Here is a 23,608-nt window from a genome sequence, read left to right on the forward strand (position 1 = left end):
TGTCTTTGGTACTGTGATTGCATCCTTAAGTTTTTAGCTTATTTTAGTTTTTTTAGTATGCTGTGTTCTTTGCTTTGTGGCAATATTTCTTTCTTTCTTTTTTTTTTTTTTTTTGGCTGTGCTGCGAGGCTTGTGGGATTTTAGTTTCCCGACCAGGGATTGAACCCGAGGCCACAGCAGTGAAAGTGCGAGTCCTAACCACTGGACTGCCAGGGAACTCCCTGTGGCAGCGTTTCTTCAGTGAATTTTCATTATCTGTTGGAAAGTTAAACTGCTCTTTTTCATCCTTTTCCTTATGGTTTCTTAGTGTTGAGGCAGATGGGATGCCTTTTCAGTCACTTGTGTTTGAATGAGCTTGATTTTAGTCGGGGAATAGCAAGAGGTTCCTGGGTGGGGGAACTGCAGGGTATCTTTCCCAGCCTCCTTCTGTAGGGCCCTTCCTCCTCTCCTCCTCTCTGCTTCTCAAAGCCTGGTGTAGGAAGGATTCCACTTCTGTGCCTGTATTTCCCTGAGTTCCTCACAGCCTTTGCTTTTCCAGGTGATGCATCTATTTTCAGAGTTTGTATTTTGTTGACATTTTCTGAGTGCTCATCCCCTTTCCTCCTTCTCCCCACTTTCAGTCCTCTGTTCTGCTTCCCCCAGCATCCCTGCCCTTGTAATTATCTGCCTCTGTGCTCAGCAGCTCCTTGGGACCAGGCTCCTCAGTATTCCATTTTTCCTGTGACCCCTGGGTGGCTCCAGGCAGGCCATTTGACTTTACCTTTATTTTTGAGCTGGCAGCTGTCACCTCATTGCGTTTCATTGTTTTTAGATTTGCTTAATTAAGCACTTTCCCCTCAGGGTGGGGCCCTTAGCCTTCCCCTGTTTCTCCTGCTGTATTCAGCATTTCTTATGCTCCTAATAATTTTTCAATTTGGGGGAGCGTTTGACCACATTTACAAATCAAATTTGATGTACAGATCACTTTAAAAAGTGATTTAAATATGTGTATTTTCCCATCTCTTGGTTTACACTAAAGGTATAGCTTTTGTTTTCCTTGTTTTGGTTATCCTTGTTTCTATTTCATGTTAATCTTGTACATATATTTTAAAATTTATTCCTGGATATTTTGTCTTCCTGTTGCTAGTAACAATGGATTTTTTCTTTAATTATCTTTTCAAAGTGGTGGTTATCTGTATTCGCTCTGTTGATTTTGAATCTAAGCTATCTCTTATTTAGAATAGTTAATTCTCTTAGCTTTTGCTGGTATACAAATATATAGCAGCAAAAGAGGGTAAATAATAATTGTTCCTTTTCTTTTCTAAATTTTATACCTCTAATTTTATCCTTTTGTCTGGTTATTTTGACATGTTCTGTGTTCTATGTTCATGACAATACTGGTGATCTTTGTTTTATTTTGACTCTAGGAATGTTTCTTTTATTTTTCTGCTAAGCGTGAGATTAACTTTGGAGGTTAAGATTTTAACATGTTAAGGAACTGGATATCTATTTTTATTTTACTAAAATTTAAAAAATTGTCAAGAGTGAATATTTTATCAAATGATTTTTCAGCATCTTTGGAGTTAATTTGATTTTTTAAACTTAAATTTATTATTTGGAGAATTACATAAGTAGCTTTTTTAATATTAAACCATTCTTGTAATTTTGGTGTTTTAGACTGCTTTATCTCTTCATGTGGTCGCTTTATATAGATGGTCTTTATATACCTGAGAATATTATGTATTCTCTAACTGTGGAGCCCAGGGTTCTCCATGTCTGGTAAATCAAACTCATTAATTGTGTTGTTCAGATCTTCTATAATCTTACACATTTTTTGTTTACTCCATTTATTTCTGAGACAGGAATGTTAAAATCTTCCACTTTAATGCTGGGTAGATTTATCAATTTTTCATTATAATTGTTTATATAAAGGCTTGCATTTTTTTTTTTTTTTTTTGCGGTATGCGGGCCTCTCACTGTTGTGGCCTCTCCCATTGCGGAGCACAGGCCCCGGACGCACAGGCTCAGCGGCCATGGCTCACGGGCCCAGCCGCTCCACGGCATGCGGGATCCTCCCGGACTGGGGCACGAACCCGTGTCCCCTGCGTCGGCAGGTGGACTCTCAACCACTGCGCCACCAGGGAAGCCCGATAAAGGCTTTTAAATACAATATTTAAGAGGTTTTATATCTTTCTGGCAAACTGGAAAGTGTTTTATATTGAATTTATCCCTAATAATGCTTTTGACTTTATTGTCTATTTTATCTGGTGTTACTATACCTAATACCACCTGAGTAATTTGAACCCTAACTTTATGTGAGGCATGTGTTCATCTTATGTATCACAAGGGCAGCCTTTAAAGAAAAAATTCCTATTGGTGCTGACACAGCATGCTTCCTTGTTGATTTCCTATGTTGCATAATTTTTTTCTGACTCACCCTTTTCATCACGGGTATAGCCCTTTGAGGTTACTGCCTTCATGTGGAGCGTGAAAGGGATGTTTCTTAGTTTTCTGTCTTATGTAGTTTCAAGACCCGTGTCTTAAGTCTCCCTGAGGGCTTTTAATGCATTTTAATAGCTCGTCCTTTGGGTACAGAAATACCCAACAGCCAGAGCCAGCTTTCCTCAATGTCAGTTTATAGTTTTGATTTCTTTTATTTTCTTGGTAATTCATTCATGTCTTTAAAGGGATATCTGCTCTGTTATTATTCTTCATTTTTGATATTTTGGTATTTTGTGATGGGAGAATTTCTAGGCTGTTCTGTTGACCACATTTCTAGTAATGCCAATCCTCAAAGATTTTTTTAAGAAAACAGTGCTTGGATACCTGGTTGAAAAAAAGAAAGAAAATATTCTCTCTTTTTCTTTTTACATTTTAACTAGCATGCGGCAGAATTGATTAAAACAGTGGCATCTCGCTATGATGAATATGTCAATGTGAAGGAATTTTCTGACAAAATCAGCCGTGCCCTTACTGCAGCAAAGAAGGATAATGACTTCATTTATCATGATCGAGTTCCAGACCTTAAAGATCTAGACCCTATTGGCAAAGCCACACTTGTGAAATCTACGCCAGTCAGTGTACCCATCAGCCAGAAATTCACTGGTAAGTCAAACTGTTCAGAGGCACTTTAATCTTATTTATTTTTTCTGCAGTTTAATCTACTTTTTGTAGCTAAAATCACGTAATTGGCGATTGTGTGCTTTGAATATAATTTGCTTTCATGTTGTTCAAAGTGAATATGAGAATAAAACTTACAGTGAAATTTTAAGATGGAAAGTAAATGGTAGTAAAGCATGAAGTATGTATACAACAGAGTCAGAAAACTTGAAACTGTGTCTGAGTAATGATAACGACCTCAGTGAGCGTTTGTCTTTATGTTAACATTTGTTATTTAAGATTCTGCTAATAAAAATAAACATACATAAATATGACTTTAAACATATAAACTTCTGGAGTCATGGTTGTATCAAATGTTATAATATCCTTGAATATTGTAGGTATATGCAATATTATGGTAGCCTCTAGCTGAGATGCCAAGGATAATATTCTAAGTTATTGGGTGGTTATTTTACAGTTGGCCATCTGTATCTGTAGTTCCACAGCCATGAATGCAAGCAACTGCTGATTGAAAAATATTCACATACAACATTTCCAGAAAGTTCCAAAAAGCAAAACTTGAATTTGCCATCCTCTGGCAACTATTTACATAGCATTTACATTGTATTAAATATCATAAGTAAGCTAGAAATGATTTAAAGTATTTGGGAAGATATGTGTAGGTTATATGCAAATACTGTGCCTTTTTTTTTTTTTTTTTTTGTGTGTGTGTGTGTGTGTGTTACGCGGGCCTCTCACTCTTGTGGCCTCTCCCGTTGCGGAGCACAGGCTCCGGATGCGCAGGCTCAGCGGCCATGGCTCACGGGCCCAGCTGCTCTGCGGCATGTGGGATCCTCCCGGACCGGGGCACGAACCCGTGTCCCCTGCATCGGCAGGCGGACTCTCAACCACTGTACCACCAGGGAAGCCCCTGTGCCATTTTTTATAAGGGACTTGGGCATCCACGGATTTGGTATCTGCTAGAGGTCCTGGAACCAATCCCCCCAGATACCAAGGGGGATAACTGTACTTATTTCTATTTAACAAACACAAAATGTCTACCATGTAGCAGAAACTCTTTTCAGCACTTTACAAATATTAGCTCATTTATTTCTCAGAACAACTCCATGAGACAGGTACTATTATTATCCCCATTTGACTGATAAGGATACTGATGCAGAGTGGTTAAGTCATTTACCCAAGGTTACAGAACCAGGAAGTGGTAGAGCTGGAAACCATAGCACTGTGGCCCACTCAGTCAGTTTCATCAACAAATAAGCATTGTTTTCTCCTGTGTAGATCTTCACCAAAGACCCTTTAAACTTAATGACTAACACATCTTTAAAAGCTAAGAAAATTAAGTTCAAAGAAAAAGCTTTCGTTATCATTGTCCACGAATATGGTGATCTAAAAATTCTCTTCATCGTATTTTCAATAGTGATTTAGTTTTGTTCTTTAAATATCTGTAGACTTTTAATGTGAATATTGGAAAGGAAATATGACTAGTCACTTTACAGTTTTGAGTTTTTGTCTTAAAATTTTCTTGAAATTTTAATTCCTAATCTTAGATCTGTTTGAGAAGATGGTTCCTGTGTCAGTGCAGCAGTCTTTGGCTGCCTGTGGTCAGAGGAAAGCTGATTTAGTTAACAGATCAATTGCTCAAATGAGAGAAGCCACCACTTTGGCAAATGGGTGAGTAGAGCTTAACTTTCATAAATTTATCTCTAAAGTTCTGATGTTTCCTGATTGATTATTTATGAACGTTGTAGTTTTCTGAGCTCAGAGCTGAATGTCAAGGATATTTGAAATAACAAATACACACACATTTCTTGGGGACACTGTATTTACTGAACCCTGGCAAATATAGTTGGAAGAAATTTAATTACTGAAACAAAGTGAAAATATTTGACCACTAATTTGTATTTTAGGGGATATTTATTCGAGGGAAATGTGAAGTAGAACTGAACTTTCAAGGTTAAGATACATGTACGTTCAGTATTCTGAAACAGTTTTTGTTTTTGGTGGATTGAAGCTAAGAAAATAATACGTTGTTTTAAAAATATATTAAGTATAATTTTCACACAATAAAATACACCCATTATAAGTGTATAGTTCAATTCTTTTTGATAAATATGTATACCCATGTAACTACCACCATCATGATCAAGATAGAGAACATATCCATCACCCTAAAAAATTCCCTCATGCCTTTCCATTCAATTCCTCCTCCTCTACCCTCTAGCCACTTCTGATCTGCTCCCTGTCACCATAGGTTAGTTTTACCTTTTATACAATTTAATATAAATGTAATCATTATAGCATGTGCAATATGTACATGACAGTATATAGTATATACAGTAAATAGTACATTATATATGATATATATTGATAGTACATTATATACAGTGTATAGTATTGCTACAGTATGTATAATATGCAATACTTGCAGTATGCACAGCATGTAACAGTATATATTAAAACTGTGTTGGGCTTCTTTCACTTAGCATAATCTATGTTTTATGCATCAGTTTGATTCTTTTTATTACTGAGCAGTATTCCTTTTTATGGTTAAATAGTTTGTTAATTCTTTCACCTTTTAATGGACGTTTCAGTTGTTATGAACATTGATGTACAGATCTTTGTGTGGACATGTTTTATTTCTCTTGCGTAAGTAACCTAGGATTAGAATTGCTGAGTTGTACGGTTAGTGTATGTTTAACTTCACATGAAATGTCCAGATGGTTTTCCAAAGTCATTGTTCCTGCACTGTGTGAGAAATGCACTTGCTCTGCATCCTCATCAGAACTTAGGATTGTCAATCTCTTTAATTTTAGCCATTTTAGTGTTTGTGTAGCAGTATCTCGTAGTGGTTTAATTTTCATTCCCCTGATGACTGACGATGTTGAGCAACTCTTCATGTGCTTATTAGCCATTCATATATCTTTGTGAAGTGTCTGTTGAAATCTTTTTGCTCATTTTTAGAAACTGAGTTTTTCTTCTTAATAATTTTTAAAGAGTTCTTTACATATTTTAGAGGCAAGTCCTTTATCAGAAATGTTACTGAGAATTTTTTCCTAGTCTTGTTTGCTTTTTCATGTTTTTAATTTTGATGAATGCATAGGTTTTGACCTCATTTTACCTTTTCCAGTGAGAAAGCAACATAAGTTTACTCCAACATCCCCTCCATTTTGTAAATGAAATAATAGAATAATAGTTATTGTGCCACAAAACAGAACAGATGAAGATGCTGTGTTAATACATAGACCAACTATGTACTCTTGAAATTTTGCTTAGATGATATGAAATTATAACCATTTTGTGTATTACTTCTGTTTTGTCACTGACAGTATAATAGGAGTGTGATAAAAGATTGCATTTTCAAAATAGAATTTTTGACTTTTAATTACTTAGACTGAAAGAAGTTAAATTTACCTGTGAGCCAAAGGTATCTAGTATATTTTAATGCATATTTCTTACCTTTTAGCTTTCAGTTCTGAACTGTGAACCTAACTTAACTCTTTAATGATTTTGTTTTAATTTTATCAATCACTGATTTTCTGTTTTTCCTCTATTTTTGCTTTATGTTTCCATTGACAGGGCTTACCCACTTTTTTGGAGTGCTAACTCTGCTGCTATTGATTTGGATACAGGACATCAGTGTTTTAAAGGAGGATTAGACCTCTAGATGACATACTATCTCATTTTTTCAGGGTGTTAGCTTCACTTAATCTTCCAGCAGCAATTGAAGATATATCTGGAGATACTGTACCTCAGTCTATACTGACTAAGTCCACATCTGTGATTGAACAGGGAGGCATCCAGACTGTTGATCAGTTGATCAAAGAGCTACCTGAACTTCTACAAAGAAATAGAGAAATCCTAGATGAGGTATGTTTTAAGAGATTTGCTTTTCAAGTAAAAACTTTTCAGCCCCATGGTGTCCAGCAAGGATTAGGACTCAAGGCTTCTTCCTATTGGGTTTCACAAGGTAGCACTCATCATTTAGGTGACTTTGCTATGGCCCAGACAGAGTCTGCTCTTCAGCCTCAAGAGGAATTCTGATTGAGCGAAAATGGGGTCATGTGTGTCTTAAGGGTATATAAATGCACATTACTGAAACTCGTACGACCATTGTGTAAAACTAGTATACTGTGAGAAATTACTGTCACATAAACTGTTCAAGCTTTTCATAATTAATGATTTTTTTTTTCCTATGAAAGATTAGGTCTCTGGTGAACAACGAATCAGACTAAGGAAGTTAGGCTATCAAATGTTTTATAAGCCGACTATACCTATCTTTTAGTAGAAAGGAGATTTTATCAATAAGAATGGAACACTCAAGTTTTTTGGCCAAAGACAACTCTTTGCCAATGTTATTCTCCTTTTACTGTGCTTTCACCTCTTTCCCCTAATTGATACATTTGTTTCTTTAGCTATAAATATATTCAGGCTGGTTATTTTGGCTTTTGTCAGTTTAGGAGTCACATCTTTTTTAGGTGACTTCTGTTCTCAATGCTTTAATTCATATTTTGATCTTTCAGTTAACTATCAGAGGATGTTGTATTTACATCATATCCCAGTACTTTGGGGGCAGAGATGACAGTGTGAACCTTGGGGATAAGAATATATACCTTCCAGGGTTATTTAAAGGATTAACTAAAATAAAACAAATATTAATGTGAAAAAAAGCTCATCTCATAATTAAGGAAAAACTGGCTTTATTAGTGTATATGATATGTCTGTTGTCTGCCTATCTTAATATGAGGTATTTTTATTTATTTTATTTGATGTTCCTAACAGCCTTATGAGTCAGAGTCACTGTTATTCTGTCAGTTGTACTTGGAGAGTCTCATTTTAAGTAAGTTGTTAGTTGTGAAGCTGATACTGTTTTTGAGTGTTTATCTCTGTGGTTGCAAATTTAATTTTAGTCTTGATTTTGAGAAAATTTAAAGTGTCCACTAATTTATTTTTTAAATGATAAATTTATCTTGCTTGGAAGCTGTTGGGCCTTTTCCATCTTAGATTCATGGATTCTGTTTCTTCAGTTACTCTTTTTTCCTCCATTCTCCTAATGAATTCCTCTTAGATTGATTGTGGTGCTTCTGGGTCAGTTCTTCACATCTCTCTCTCTTTTTTAAAAAAAAAATAATTAATTTGACTGCACTGGGTCTTAGCTGCGGCACTCGGGATCTTTGTTGCCACCTGCGAGATCTTCATTGCGGCATGCAGGATCTAGTTCCCTGACCAGGGATCGAACCCAGGCCCCCTGCATTGGGAGCATGGAGAGTTAACCACTGGGCCACCAGGGAAGTCCCACACCTCTTAAAGTTTCTATTACATTTTCTCTTTGTGCTCTTGTTCTTTCTGGGAGGTTGTCTCAGGCTAGCCGTCCAGCTTATTAATTGGCTGTTTAGCTGTGCCTTATTGTTTTTTCCCCCATATTTTTCATTTCCAAGATGCCTGATTGGTTCTTTTAATAAATCACCTATATTAATCTCACAACTACATGTGTCTTTTTTTTTTTTGAGATAAAATTCACATAACATAAAAGTTCACCATTTTAACCTCTTTAGACTTTTAGTACATTCACAGTATTGTGTGAGCACCAACACAATCTGATTTCAGAACATTTTCATCACCCCCAAAAGAAACCCTGTACCCATTAACTCCTCATGGAGTTGAGTCACTCCTCATTGTCCCTTTCCCCTTGCTCTTGGCAACCACAAATCTAATCTCGGTTTCTATAGATTTATTTATTCTGGACATTTCAGATAAACGGAATCATGCCTTTGGAGTGTTTTTGTCATAAAAGGGTGTTGGATTTCGTCAAATATTTTTTCTGTATCTCGATGATTATATGGGTTTTTTCCCCTTCATTTTACTAATACAGAGTATTACATTAATTGATTCTTAGATGTGAACCACCCTTGTATTCCTAGTATATCCCACTTTGTCATGGTGTAGAATCATTTTTGTTTGTTTGTTTGTTTTTTTGCGGTACATGGGCCTCTCACCGCTGTGGCTTCTCCCACTGTGGAGCACAGGCTCCGGACACACAGGCCCAGCGGCCATGGCTCACGGGCCCAGCCGCTCCGCGGCACGTGGGATCCTCCCTGACCGGGGCACGAACCCGCATCCCCCGCATCGGCAGGCAGACTCCCAACCACTGAGCCACCAGGGAAGCCCTAGAATCCTTTTAATGTGCTGCTGGATTTGGTTTGGTAGTATTTTGTTGAGCATTTTGCATTTATATTCATAAAGGATATTGGTCTGTAGTTTTCTTGTTGTGTCTTTGACTTTCAACTTGTGTGTCCTTATGGTTGTGTCTTTTGTAAATGGCGCATAGTAAGGTTTTTCCTTTTCTTTTAGTTTGACAATCTTCATCTCTGTTTGTAGAGGGTTAAATCCGTATATATTAGCTGTGATTATTCATATATTTGGAATCATGTTCTTCTGTATTTTGTATTTTCTACTTGTCTCACTCTTTTGATTTCCTTCTTTTTTTGTCCCTCCTCACCCTTACGTTTTCCTGGTTTTATTGAGTTTCCTCCATTTCTTTCTTTTTTCTTTTCTTTTTAACAGCAAGGAAGTTGTACACTTATTTTTCTTCTTTAAAGTTCATTATGATGTGTCTGGGTGTGGGTTTATTTTCATTTAAATTGCTTGATATTCTGTTGGATCCAGTGAATTTGAGGAGTTGTGTCTTTCATCCATCCCAGAAAGTTCTTAGTTTTCACTTCTTTCAATATTGCTTTTTCCCTATTCTCATTATTATCTCTTTCTGGATCTCTGATGTTGAATCTTCTCCCTTTATTTTCCAGGTCTTTTAACCACTTGTATTTTCTGTTGCTCTGTGCTTCATCTTGTGTGATTTCTTCTCGTCAGTCTTACAGTTCACTGGTTCTCTTCAGTTATATCTCAGCAGTTTTTAACTATCCATTAACTTCCTAACTTTTTCATTTTATTTTTTTCATTTCCAGAAATTTTATTTGGTTCTTTTTCAATTCTTCTCATTCTCTTTCTCCTGTCATACTTTTATCTCTTATTCTAAACGTAGTAAATATATTTATTTTATTTTCTTTATTTTATCATCTTAGTATCTGTGGTCTTTGTGGTTTGGTTTCATGATTTGTTATTTTTGCTGATTTTTTGCTAATTGTGGTTTGTTCCTCTTATTTCAGTGTTTTTTGTTTTGTTTTTGTTTTGTTTTGGTGTGTTCCTGTATTTTAAGACTGTTAATTTGGAGGGTTTTTTCTTTTTTTTTTTCTTTGTGGTTAATCTTTTACTCTGAAATTCATCTTAGGACTTTGTGTCAAACAGGTTTTATGATTTTCAGTTCTAAGTTCCCTTCTCTTGGGCAGTTTTCCTTTTTAAAAATTTGTCCACCGAGAGTCACCCATTTGGAAGTGACCGAAGTGACCCAGTTTGAGGGAAGATCGTGCCCTTGATCTAACCTCCTCCTCTTATTAACTCCACCTGTGTTTCTTGTCTCCTATTCACGTTCTGTTAAATTCACACTCTAAGCCATTAGAGAATGTGTAGGAGGTGAACTATGGACAGTAGGCCAGTTCTACCTTGTGGCCTGTTTTTATATGGTTCACTAGTTAAGGATGATTTTTACCACTTCTAGAGAATTGTAAAAAAAAAAAAAAGGAGAAGAATATTTGACAGAAACTATAGTCCGTAGAGCCTAAAATATTTACCCTAATGTTTGACACAAAAGTTTGCAGACCTCTGCTCTAAGCTATCAGGAATTAGCAGATACCAGTGACTCTAGCACTTGTGTCCATTGGTGGATTAGCACTTGTGTTTCAGGCTCTCTACTATCCTGTGCTCTCAGCTATGCATTAGAAAGGCATTTTTTTATATGTTAATTTTCAGTTTGTTGTATTGGGAGTGAAGTCTAAATCTTTTATTTTCATGAATTAATCAGTTTTCTCTGTTTTGTTTATGGCTTCAGTGGTCTAAAGGCTTTCTATTTGTTTTAATCTTAAAAACATCTTTGTTCAAAGTAGTCTTGGTACATGAATGTGCATAATCTCTTAGTCTTCTTAATTTTACTGAGTAATGTAATGGCTAACCTAGTCTTAAGTTTTTACAAGATTTTTTGTTAAATATAACTTGGGTTTCTGCAACAGAAATTATTGTACTAATTTATATTCTAACCAGTACTGTAGGAGGTCACTAATTCTCACCTGTATTGAGTATGATCATTTAAAAACTGTTTTAAATTTTTTACACCAGAAATATTTCATTGTTGCTTTACCTTCTTTTAAAAGTCATTAAGACTGTTGGATGAAGAAGAAACAACTGACAATGATTTAAGAGCAAAATTCAAGGAACGCTGGCAAAGGACGCCATCCAATGAACTCTATAAGCCCTTAAGAGCAGGTAAGAATGTGCATAAATGACTTTGACTTGAGTAAGTTCTCAGTTTGGATCTGCGTTTTTTGCTTGATTGAAGTAGGCTCTGATGTAAACGTGTTTTTATTGAAACTGCTATTATGAAAATCCAGGTGTTTTTCTTCAGTTCCGTGTAAGACAGAAAATAACAAAGGTAATCGACGTTCATTATGAGAAGTTCGAATTCTTAAGAAAGTAAAAATTAAAATGATCCTGTAATACTCATTTCCTATTCCAAGCTCTATGCATATTTTAAAAACATAAATGAGATTATATTATATATATGGTTTTGTAATTTCATTTCACTTAGTAGTGGGTAGTAAAAGATGAGTTTTAACAGTTAACCTGAAACCAAATTGTTATTATTTTTTTATTTTTTTTTTTGCGGTACGTGGGCCTCTCACCGTTGTGGCCTCTCCTGCTGCAGAGCACAGGCTCCAGACGCGCAGGCTCAGCGGCCATGGCTCACAGGCCCAGCCGCTCCGCGGCATGTGGGATCCTCCCAGACTGGGGCACAAACCCATGTCCCCTGCATCGGCAGGCGGACTCTCAACCACTGCGCCACCAGGGAAGCCCCAAATTGTTATTTTTAAGACTTTGAATATTAAGATTTTGTGCTTGTTAAGATAAATGATGTCTAGACTTGTTTTATTTCTCTGTAAAAGTAATTAATACTATTGAGATTTTTCTAAAAATATATCCGCCTTTCTTTTAAGTTAGATTTAAGAAGTGATCCTTTGAGAGAGGAATACTTTTGAAATAACTTGTAACAATTTTTGGAGTAAATGTTATCTTTCTATATTCACAAGTTGTAGGAAAAGATTAGACTAATGTCGATTGGCTTTTATTTGGTGGACAGTAACCGCAAATGTATTTTAAGATATAACTGTGCTTTTGCTTTATAATTGATTTTGTCATTTTTCCAAAACCGAAAATGCAAAGACTAATAGGAGTTCAGTTTCTGTTATCTAGTGAATTGGGACTTATCGAAGGGGGAAACAAGTAAAGTTGGAGAACAGAATTAAAAGTACAACCAGCTCATATACATTACTGTTAAAATCAGTACTGTGCTCTGGTAACATTTTTTTTTTTTTTCCCTCCACAGAGGGAAGCAACTTCAGAACTGTTTTGGATAAAGCTGTGCAAGCAGATGGACAGGTGAAAGAGCGTTACCAGGCTCACCGGGACACCATTGCACTTCTGTGTAAGCCAGAGCTGGAGCTGAATGCTGCCATCCCGTCTGCTAACCCAGCGAAGACCATGCAGGGCAGCGAGGTGAGGACATGCATTTTGATGTGGGTGATCATCTGCTTATGAAAACTATGTTCAAGTCATTATATACAATGAATTACCAATTTTTTTTCTTACTGGCATCTTTTTAAAAATGCTGATGTACATTGAGGTGGTTGTTTTTAGAGTAGCATGATATATACACCGTGTAAAAAGTAATTATATTAATAATACTACTGTCCTGTAGTAATAATTTCCATTTATTGAATGCCTCCTATGAACTGGGTACTGTATTCTAGGTACCTCATATGTTCACAGGTTTAATCCAAATTTTATAAAAGGGAGAGGCTTGGAAGTATAGGAACTTCCTTGAAGTGGAAGGACTGGATTGGCCAGATACTCTTCTGACCACAGATTCTTCGTTTCTTACATCATTCTATACCACCTTCCACCATATTCCACTGGGAGTACCTCTGAAGGGAAAGTTGTCAAGGTGTGCTTGTTAATCTAATAAATGGATAACGTCATCATGACATTTCTACTGGTGACAGGAAGGAGAAAATCAGTAGTGGGGCGTGTGATTCGCTAAGTCCCAAAAGGGGAGTGCGGGCTGAACACTGTGAAGTTGTGTAGGAGAAGACGAGACCCGAAGCACACAGGAAAATAAGCCAAAGGGCAAGAGATAGCGCTGAAAACTTCTTGAAAAAGGTGAATTTCCTGGAATAGTAGTTCTCAGAAGTTATCACTGTCATTCCTTATTTGTCTTTGCACAGAAACATTTCATGTATTTACTCAGCCAAGACTTAATGGATAGCTACTGTGTAAGGCACTATGCTACATGCACATGATAACCAGCCTTTACCTTCAGTTCACGATCCAGTGTGGAAGATGAGACGTATACAAGGATTACTGTAATACAGGGTAGAAATTGAAAAGTGTCGCAACTATACGGTGAGAATTTAGGTGACGAAGTAGTTATGTTTCAGCATTTGGAGCTCCTTAAGCTTAGGAGGCTTAAGAAATTGGCACTTTATGAGAACAGTAGACAGGCAGGAAAGTGGACATGTGTAGGATCCGAGAAGATTGAGTGAGTGGGTGTGTCCAGAGCGGTTTCTGAGGTTCTGTGGAAGCAGCCCCCGAAGTGAAGAGAAGACGGCGCTGGTGGATGGGCACAGAGCCTGCGTCTCAAGGCAGGGGTGCCTGAGGGAACAGTGACTGTCAGTTAGATGCTTTGAGGACGTGGGGGAGAAAAGGAAGGTGGTTAGAAGATTAACTTGTGAAGAACAGAGCCTGCAGACCCATAGAACAGCAACACTTTCTGGCCCCTTTTTATTTTAGAAAAAAACATCTCTGTTTAGTATCCTCGTTTTTTCTTTTTAGTGTCACATGCGTGACTCAGAACTTATAGGGCTTTTGTCCTTTTATTCTCCTGCTTTCTATAGAAAAGCAAAAATGGTTCTTGCTAAGCAAAATCAGAATGAGCATGTACTGATATGTTATTTTATTCAGTAATAGCTGCTTTGTTAATTCACAGTGGTATTACATAGGGGAAGAAAACTTTTATAGTCAATATGAAGTTATTTTACTGAAACTAGATTTTCTGCATAGAGGTAATCAACAATTTTCAGTGTTCTAAATATTCATTCATCATGTGCCTTTATCAGAAAAGGCAAACATCGTGTGTTTATTAAAGCTATTTCAGATAGTTGTCATCGTAGTTGGTGACACATTAGCCAGAGTTTTTATGAGAAAAACTCAAGCATTTGAATTGCTGATTATTAAAGTGATACAAAGTACATGTTTTATTAAGAGGTCCAAGCATAACAGGTAGGGCTGTTTTTTTCTTTCATTATGAACAGGCCAACTAACTAGTTATTTGTCTTTGTTCTGTTTGGGCATCTGGTTTTAGGTACTTAGAGGATCTTCGTTTTTATACTGTAAGAGACAGTTATCTATTTCAAGATAATAGTGTTCCTGACTTTCAGCTTTGTTTACTAGACTATTTTTTAAGACCAATTCTGCATATTCCTATTTCTCCCCCAGCTTTATTTCACTTGGCTACTTAAACATTTTCTAACTTTTGTTAGACATAACTTATATACAGAGGAAAATGACCTTTCTTACTCTCCTAATAGCCAAACAACCTTCACATAGGGTCATAGTCATGGTTGAGTTTCCGTTATCAGTTTAAATATGCCAACAGATAAAACTGTTGCAGCCTTTTCAAATTTATATGCTGTTACATACCCCCAATACAAAATGTGTCACATAGTTACAGAAATAGTTATAATTCAGCAAAATAAGGGATACTTAATTCTTGGTCTGTTCCTTGTTGTTACTCTGTTCTTGTCTGAGTGCTCAGATGCCTAAGCCTCTTTAGTCCACAATGCACATGAAGTATAGAGTTAAACCATGAAACCTAACTAACAGTTAATAATAATGGCTACTACTGACTGAACACTTAGCCTATGTTAGAAATTACATTGAGCACTTTATATGGATTGTTTCAGTCTTTACAACAGTCCTGACATATAGGTACTATTATTATTCTTGTTTTGCAGATGAGAAAATTGAGTTTTCCAGGTAAACTGCCCTTGGTTACACAGTAACTAAGCCCATTATATTCACTAAGGGAGTGTAGTCAGAGTTGAAGTATTTTTTTCTATGTCATCATATTTCACTTTGCTAGACAACTAGTTTCATTTGTTTCTGTATTCACGATTTGATTTAATTTTGTGTTTTGGATGTGTAAAAGAATGTTCATGATTCAAAAGGTTCATGCAGAGAAATTCACCCCTTTTCTTTCTACCTTCTTCCCATCTGCTCTATGTAAGTAACAATATTCATTAGTTTTTGGTTTGTGCTTAGTGCTTTTATTTTTGTGAAAAATACATATGCATACAGATACATATCATATATTATGTGTGTGTATAGCTTTTATATACTGATTTCCCTTCTCACTCAAAATGCGACATACCATACATAACGCTTTTGTACCTTTTTTCATTTAACAATATGTCCTGGAAGTCATTTGGAAGCAAGACTTTGCTCCACTTTGTCTAACATCAAATTCTACTAGATCCCTTTAATAGACTTTGCCATGTCCATCCAGGTATGATTCTTTCTCCTCTTCCTTCCTTTTAAGAGTGTCTGTGGTTTGATGCTTCTTGGGCCTCTAAGACCATTTCTTTGCACTGCTCTGCATGTTAAGAGAGTGAATTTAAGATAGGAAGGACACTTAGGAGATACGGTGGTAACAGAGGCCAAAATGTAGAAGAAACTTGAGACTTTTCCTCAGGGCTTTGGTTTTCACATGGGAAGGTCGCTCTGGACCCTCTTGTCAGGGAGCTAACTAAGGCCATGGACTGAAGAGCCGGACAGAGCTTCTTAGAAACAGGCAGTAGGTGAGCAGATCCTTTGGAGCTGGAAGTGCTGCTGGTAAGAAGACAGACAGAGGTGTAGGTGGGGTTCATGGACGGCCCCTTCTTCCTTTGTCTTTCCGCACTTTCTTTCTATAAGCATCCCTGGGGCAAGCAGAATAGAGGGCTTGGGGTTGCTGTTCTCCCTTCTGGTCCTAGCAGAAGTGTGAAGAGATGTGAGTGAAAGGGGGCAGCTCATGTGTGGCCTTAGAGGGCGCTTGAACACTCTAACACTGTTACTACAACGGGGTGTTTATGAATCATGTGGGTGTTAGAGACTGCCTGGACCGAGTAAGAGGCAGAACTCATGATGCGAAGAGAGATACAGAACCCGCCCGCTCTTTCTCTCCCAGGATATAAAAGAAACATACAGCTTATAGCTTTCTGTCTGTCTGTCTCTCTCGAGTGCTCTCTCCGTGTATATCCGTATCTCTGTTTCTGTCTCCATGTCCCTCTCTCTCTCAGTCTCGCTAGGTCGGCAAAATAGGGTATCTCTTTACTTGACAAAAACATACCTTCTGGGGACTTCCCTAGTAGTCCAGTGGTAAAGAATCCGCCTTCCAATGCAGAGGACATGGGTTCAATCCCTGGTCAGGGAACTAAGATCCCGCATGCTGCGGGGCAACTAAGCCTGCGTGATTCAACTAGAGTGCCCGTGTGCTGCAAACTACAGAGCCCACTCACTCTGGAGCCCACCTGCCACAACTAGAGAGAGAAAACCCACACGCCACAACTAGAGAGAATCCTGTGTGCTGCAGTGAAGATCCCACATGCTGCAACTAAGACCCAACGCAGCCAAAAAATAAATTAATTAATTAAATTAAATAAATATTTAAAAATATATATATATATACTTTCCTCTACCTCGTGACAAGGATGCAGTGTAGTGTAGCGAGGTTAAGAGATTGGTTTGGAGTTAGGCAGGCTTAGGTCTCAGATTTCACCTCTGCTCCTTTTAGTAGCTGTGCAACCTTAGGCATGTTAACTTAATTTTTCTGGGATGCAATTTCTCCGTCTGTGGAATAGAGGTAATAAATATATACCCTATAGGGTGTTGCAAGGAATACATTAAATTATATTTGTAAAGTGTTTAGGACAGTGCCTCGCACATAATAGATGTTCAGTAGATCTGTTTTCATTATTGCTGCTGCTATTGCAATCTGAATCCACTAAAGGTACAGCAATGTCTGTATCTAAATAAACCTGATGTACAATTTATACTTGACTCTCTGAGAGATCGTCTCTCCCTGACCCTGGTGAACCTTTATATATAATTCCTTTCTTGAAATTGGCTTCTGTTTTTTGGGCGGTTAAACTAAGTTTCTTAAATTGTTTAGGTTGTAAATGTCTTAAAATCCTTACTGACAAATCTTGATGAAGTAAAGAAGGAAAGAGAGGGGCTGGAGAATGACCTGAAATCAGTGAATTTTGACATGACGAGCAAATTTTTGACTGCTCTGGCTCAAGATGGTGTGATAAATGAAGAAGCTATTTCTGTTACTGAACTGGATCGAATCTATGGGGGTCTTACAACTAAAGTCCAAGAATCTCTAAAGAAACAAGAAGGACTTCTTAAAAATATTCAGGTAAAGTTTATATACTTTAGTAAGATTTTTATTAAAAAAATTACAGGAAGGATAAACCTGGACTAAATCTGTATCCAATTAGGATTGTGTTTTTTGCAAATGTTACATATTAATAGAAATCTGTAAACGTTATTGGTTATATTTTCATGCCCACTGAATTTGTGGTATTTTTTACTTAAGGAAAGCTGTAAAGTACTGTGTTACTCCAAAAGGAATATATTAGGTAAATATCTAGTAATAACTGCAGGAAATCATATATGATTTTCGTAGTTGGGAAAGTATCAGTACAAATGTTATGAGCTATAGTAAGTTGATAATAAGTGTAACTGCATAAATCTTTCTTTTAACAAGGTCTCACACCAGGAATTTTCAAAAATGAAACAGTCTAACAATGAAGCTAATTTAAGAGAAGAAGTTTTGAAGAATTTAGCCACTGCGTATGACAACTTTGTTGAACTTGTAGCTAATTTGAAGGAGGGCACAAAGGTATGAAGCACAAAAGAAACAAGAGCTAACTAACCAGTGTGGATGTGAGGATATAGTTTGGGAAGTTAATTGGTATTTCCAGTTGGACCAAATCATTCTGTCTTGAATTTCTTAGCTTTAATGACTTTGGCTCCTGAGAGCTTTGGTATAAATGGGAGAAAGCTTAATGAAGGTGGGAGTATTTCATGGGAACTTTGCAGAATGAATTTTATATTTCACCAGGCAGAAAGAGGATGTGTAGGCATTCATTTCAGGTAGCAGGAATTAACACAGAGAGGTCAAAAGGTCAGTGACACTTTGTTGGGGGGTAGAAAGTTGGCCAATCTGAGTGAATTATGAGGGGAGAGGAGTAGTAGTCAAAGCTGATACGTGGTGGGGAAGGGGGTGTGTATGGCTTTTGTATTCTGTGCTGGTGGTGCGGATTATGATAGATTTGTGATCTGCTTATGACTCAGAGTGCTTACTAAATATGTTTAAGTATTTTCTTGCCTTTCCTTTAGATATTTTAGGGAAATGCTTATATTTGTTTTTACCAATTACTTTTGAGGGAACAAGTGATTTTTAAGTTTTTCAAATACATAATTCCTTTTGGTACTTTAACTCCATAATGATCACTTAATAAAGTTATCTTGATGTAAATACGGTAGATATAATGTAAAACCCTCTGAAGAGAGCATAGAAATACTGCCAAAGCCTTCCAAAGAGAGAGGATAGTAAAATGCCATTTTAATTTGGTTTAAAATGCTTTGTTGAAATAGATAAGCTGAGAAAACTCACCAGAGTGCCTTTGGAAATTCTTCTGAGGATTTCTGAAATGATGCCTGCATTTCTGAAGTGAATGTGCAGATCTAATACTTCCACTTAAATAGGTTTAGAGTGTTTATTAAGAAGTTGACTTTTCTCTAGGAATTGGGAACTTGTTCACGATCATGAAACTTTTAACTTGTTGCCACTTAATTTTTGGTGGCAGTGCTTTCTAACGATGATTTTATTATTTTTATTTTCTTAGGGAATCTTAGGTCATATTTAATATTAAGTTACTGGACTTAAGTGGTATGACTGTCTCTCATGCATAGGATTTTAGCTCTTTAGCTTTAACTGTTACTGACACAGGAGCTTTAGATTGTGTTCCTCTTAGATTAAAAATTGTTCTGGTGTATCACTTGTGTTTGTTCTTTACTTGTAGTTTTACAATGAGCTGACTGAAATACTCATCAGGTTCCAGAACAAATGCAGTGATATAGTGTTTGCACGGAAGACAGAGAGGGATGAACTCTTAAAGTAAGTTTATTTTGTGTATTAAATTGTACTTCTGAAGTATTTTTCTTTAAAAAAATATTCTTGCTACCTCTTTTAAAAAAATCATATGTGGAGACTTTTGTGGTGAGTTGGCAGTTTCTTTCGTTTCCTCCATGGTGTTTGTTTATTTGCTTTTTTATAAATTTATTTATTTATTTTTTATTCTTGGCTGTGTTGGGTCTTTGTTGCCGCACGCGGGCTTTTTCTAGTTGTGGCGAGCGGTGGCTTCTCTTGTGGAGCGTGGGTTCTTGGCATGCGGGCTTAAGTAGTTGTGGCATGTGGACTCAGTAGTTGTGTCTTGCAGGCTCTAGAGCGCAGGCTCAGTAGTTGTGGTACACGGGCTTAGTTGCTCCATGGCATATGGGATCTTCCCGGACCAGGGATCAAACCCGTGTCCCCTGCATTGGCAGGTGGATGCTTAACCACTGCGCCACCAGGGAAGTCCCCTCCATGGTGTTTTACAAAGCAGCAAGGAAACAACTGCATGATCTGAGAACCACAGAAGTGATAGCAGAATAGCTCATGGTAACAGATCTTAGGAAATGCGAATAAGCATAAGCAGTTTACTTTGAAGTGGCAAATAGATTCCTTACATGAAGCTAGAGGCACAGAACATGAGGGAGAGAGGGTTTACAGCTCAGAAAATGTCAGTAAAGTCACTTTCTGCAGGGGCCTACTGGGAAAGCTGGGCGAGTAACATAGGACTCATTCCATGTGGAGTAATGAATAGAGAGTTGACACAGCATCGATACAAATATACTATATTCATTGAGGTGAGAAAGAGAACAAAATTCTACTAAACTTAATAGATGAAGAACATTCACCAGAATAATGTCATCACAGAACAGATAAAAAATTTACCATGAATTAAAAAAAAAAAAAAAAAGAAAAGGCTAGGAAACAATCATTAAGGATCACCACAAACAAGTGCCAGAACTCAAGGAAAATGGTAAGAAAACAGGAGGCACTAAAACGTGAGGTGTCGGGATTCAGGAAACAAGTGGAAGAGAAGAACAAAGCCATCACAGGTATAAGATGAAATGGGAAGGAGCAAAATGGAGGATAGACGATGAAGAAAACACAGGAGCACAAAGTAGAAAAGAAGAAATCAAAGAAAATGAAACCAAAGTAAGGAAAGGATTAGAGAAAGTGGGCAGAGGAGATCCAATATATGTAAAATTGAATTCCCTTCAAAGAAGAAAAACCAAAACAGTGAACAGAACAAATATTTAATGATATTACTCAAGAACATTTTCCTAAAATAAGGCTTGTTGAAAGGGTATATAATATGGTCAGGAGAAATGAACAAGAACTGTCAACACCCCAGCATATAAATTATTAGTCTTAAAAGATAATGGTAGGATCCTATTAAGGCAGTCAGGCAAAAAGATCAGGTAAGTTTATAGAAAGGTGAAAAAAATTCAGGCTGGCAGCACTGCATGCTAGAACAGAGTGGAATGATTGCTTGTTGGAACTCGAAGCAAATGTGAGGCAAGGATTTTATATCCAGTCAACCTGTCCTTCAGGTGTATACAGAGCCATGTGCTCAATTAGTAATGAATGTAAAGGACCCAGAGACTATTATACTCATGAGCCTTTCTTGAGCCCTTCAGATGACCTGACCATTATTCTTGTCTCTGTCCATGTTTATACAGTTTCCCATTGAAGAAGTGGACGAAGTTAAGAGCTACTTTCTTCCACCCCCCAAGAAAGAGCAGGGCCAGTTGTTTGCAGTTTTTCTACTAAACCTTTAAAAAGCAAATAATTAGAATGCTTTTTAAATGGTTCTAGAGGTTAAAAAAAAAACCCTCCAAGTTAGTTTTACTGATAAGTGAATCTGACAAAGATTAAAACAAAAGTCTTCAGACCAGTTTCATTTATGATTATGGATGCGAAATTTCTAAATAAAATACTTGCCATTGATATTCTTTAGTATATTAATAAAGAAGCATGACCAAGGGGGAGTGGGTGGTTATTCCAGTAATGCAGTGATTGGTTCAGTATTTTTACATCTAAGGAGAAAAAGATTCTCTTCATAGATGAGGAAAAAGCATGAGAAAATAACTATTCTGGTACTCAAAATAGGAATTAATTGACTTCCTTAACATGAAAATATATGTGTATGTGTGTATATGTACAATAGATCTGTTTATCTGTTTATATCTGCACAAAACTCAGCTTCATGGTTAATGGAGAAATGCTATAAACATTTCCCCAAAAAACAAATGCCCATTATCAATGCTATTATTTAATATTATATTGGCAGTACCAGACTACACCATTAGAAAAGAAAAAGAAATTAGAGATAGAAAAATTGGAAAGAAGGAGGTAAAATTATCACTACTTACAGACTTTATGATTACACATCTTGAAAACCCAAAAGAATCAACCCTCAAACTCTGCAAATAATAAAGGAATTGTTACTGAAGATAGGTGATTATAAAAATAATTTGTAGAAATCAATAGCCTTGGGACTTCTCTGGTGGTCCAGTGACTAAGACTCCGCACTTGCAAGGCAGGGGGCCTGGGTTCGATCCCTGGTCAGGGAGCTGAATCCCACATGCAGCAACTAAAGAAAGGTCCCACAGTGCAGCCAAATAAATAAATAAATAAATATTTAAAAATAAATCAATAGCCTTCATACAAATAAACACATAGAAGATATAATGGAGGAAAAGACTTCACTTAAAATAGCAATAAGGAAGATAAAATACATAGGAATAAATTTGTCATTTATTAGACCGGTATGAAGAAAACTTTGAAACACTATTCAAGGACACAAAAGAGGACTTGAGCAAGCTGAAAGACGTATCATGTCCTTAGATAGGATGAGACAGCTTCATGAAGATGTCAGTTCTAAAGAAACTTATGTATTCAACATAATTTTTTTTTTGTGGTACGCGGGCTTCTCACTGTTGTGGCCTCCCCCACTGCGGAGCACAGGCTCCGGACGCGCAGGCTCAGCGGCCATTGGCTCATGGGCCCAGCCGCTTCGCGGCATGTGGGATCCTCCCGGACCGGGGCATGAACCCACGTCCCCTGCATCGGCAGGCGGACTCTCAACCACTGCACCACCAGGGAAGCCCTCAACATAATTTTTTAAAATATTTATTTATTTATTTTCTTTTAAACTGTTTTGGCTGCATCAGGTCTTAGTTGCGGCATGCGGGATCTTTCGTTGCAGCACGTGGTCTCTTTGTTGCAGTACTTGGGCTTCTCTCTAGTTGTGGTGCGTGGGCTCTAGGGCGCATGGGCTCTGTAGTTGTGGTGTGGGGGCTCCAGGACACGTGGGCTCTGTCGTTGTGGCACATGGGCTCTGTAGTTTGCGGCATGCAGGCTCTCTTGTTGAGGCACGCAAGCTCAGTAGTTGTGACGCGTGGGCTTAGTTGCCCCGTGGCATGTGGGATGTTAGTTCCCTGACCAGGGATCAAACCCGCATCCCCTGCATTGGAAGGCGGATTCTTTACCACTGGACCACCAGGGAAGTCCCTCAACATAACTTTGATTAAAAAAGGAATCAACAGATTTTCATGTAAAACTAGACAAGTTGATTCTAAAGCTCAAGTAGAAAAACAATTAAACAAGATTAGCTAGGAAAACTGAATAATAATAACAGTAAGGGGAAACTAATTTGCCAGACACTAAAATATGTAATAGTGTCTCTAAAACACAGTGATACTGGCACGTGATTAGACCAAAGACAGAATAGAAGATAGGAGTAGATTCAAATACATATGTGAATTTAATGAAAGAAAAAATCCTAAATCAGTAAGAAGTTAGAAACATGTGCTTAGCCATTTAGAAAACAAAAGTTACTTTTACCTCAGAATAAGTTCTGAAAGGATCATAATTGAAATGTATAAAATGAAATGAAGAGAGAATATGAGAGAATTTCTTAGTAAAGCTGAAATAGGAAGGGTCTTTGTAATTCTGCCTTCAAACCCAGAAGCCATAAAAAAAAAAAGTTCATCATAACATGATAAGAAGAGTCAAAATGTAATAAACTGGGGAAAAATATTTGAAACTTATTCATGGGCAAAAGGCAAATATACGTAATTTATAAAGAACTCCTAGATACTAATGAGGAGGAAAAAACTCAGTAGAAAA

The 23,608-nt window shown here is 37.1% G+C and overlaps 1 protein-coding gene across 5 annotated transcripts in view; it reads left to right on the forward strand.

Moving 5' to 3' along the window:
- PDCD6IP (programmed cell death 6 interacting protein) overlaps window positions 1–23,608 on the forward strand; it is a 62,100-nt gene that overhangs the window by 30,255 nt on the left and 8,237 nt on the right. For all 5 annotated transcript variants that reach the window (XM_089919002.1, XM_089919004.1, XM_089919005.1 and 2 more), the window contains exons 8-15: window positions 2,862–3,084; window positions 4,647–4,770; window positions 6,789–6,966; window positions 11,358–11,469; window positions 12,587–12,756; window positions 17,468–17,716; window positions 18,068–18,202; window positions 19,389–19,483. In XM_089919002.1, coding sequence (XP_089775128.1) covers window positions 2,862–3,084; window positions 4,647–4,770; window positions 6,789–6,966; window positions 11,358–11,469; window positions 12,587–12,756; window positions 17,468–17,716; window positions 18,068–18,202; window positions 19,389–19,483 — 1,286 coding nt within the window. The remainder of the gene's footprint in view (window positions 1–2,861; window positions 3,085–4,646; window positions 4,771–6,788; window positions 6,967–11,357; window positions 11,470–12,586; window positions 12,757–17,467; window positions 17,717–18,067; window positions 18,203–19,388; window positions 19,484–23,608) is intronic.

The sequence above is a fragment of the Delphinapterus leucas genome, chromosome 10 (assembly GCF_059928025.1).
Source record: "Delphinapterus leucas isolate spDelLeu-1000000601 "Yukka" chromosome 10, BTC_Dleu_Yukka2, whole genome shotgun sequence".
Lineage (NCBI taxonomy): Eukaryota > Metazoa > Chordata > Mammalia > Artiodactyla > Monodontidae > Delphinapterus > Delphinapterus leucas.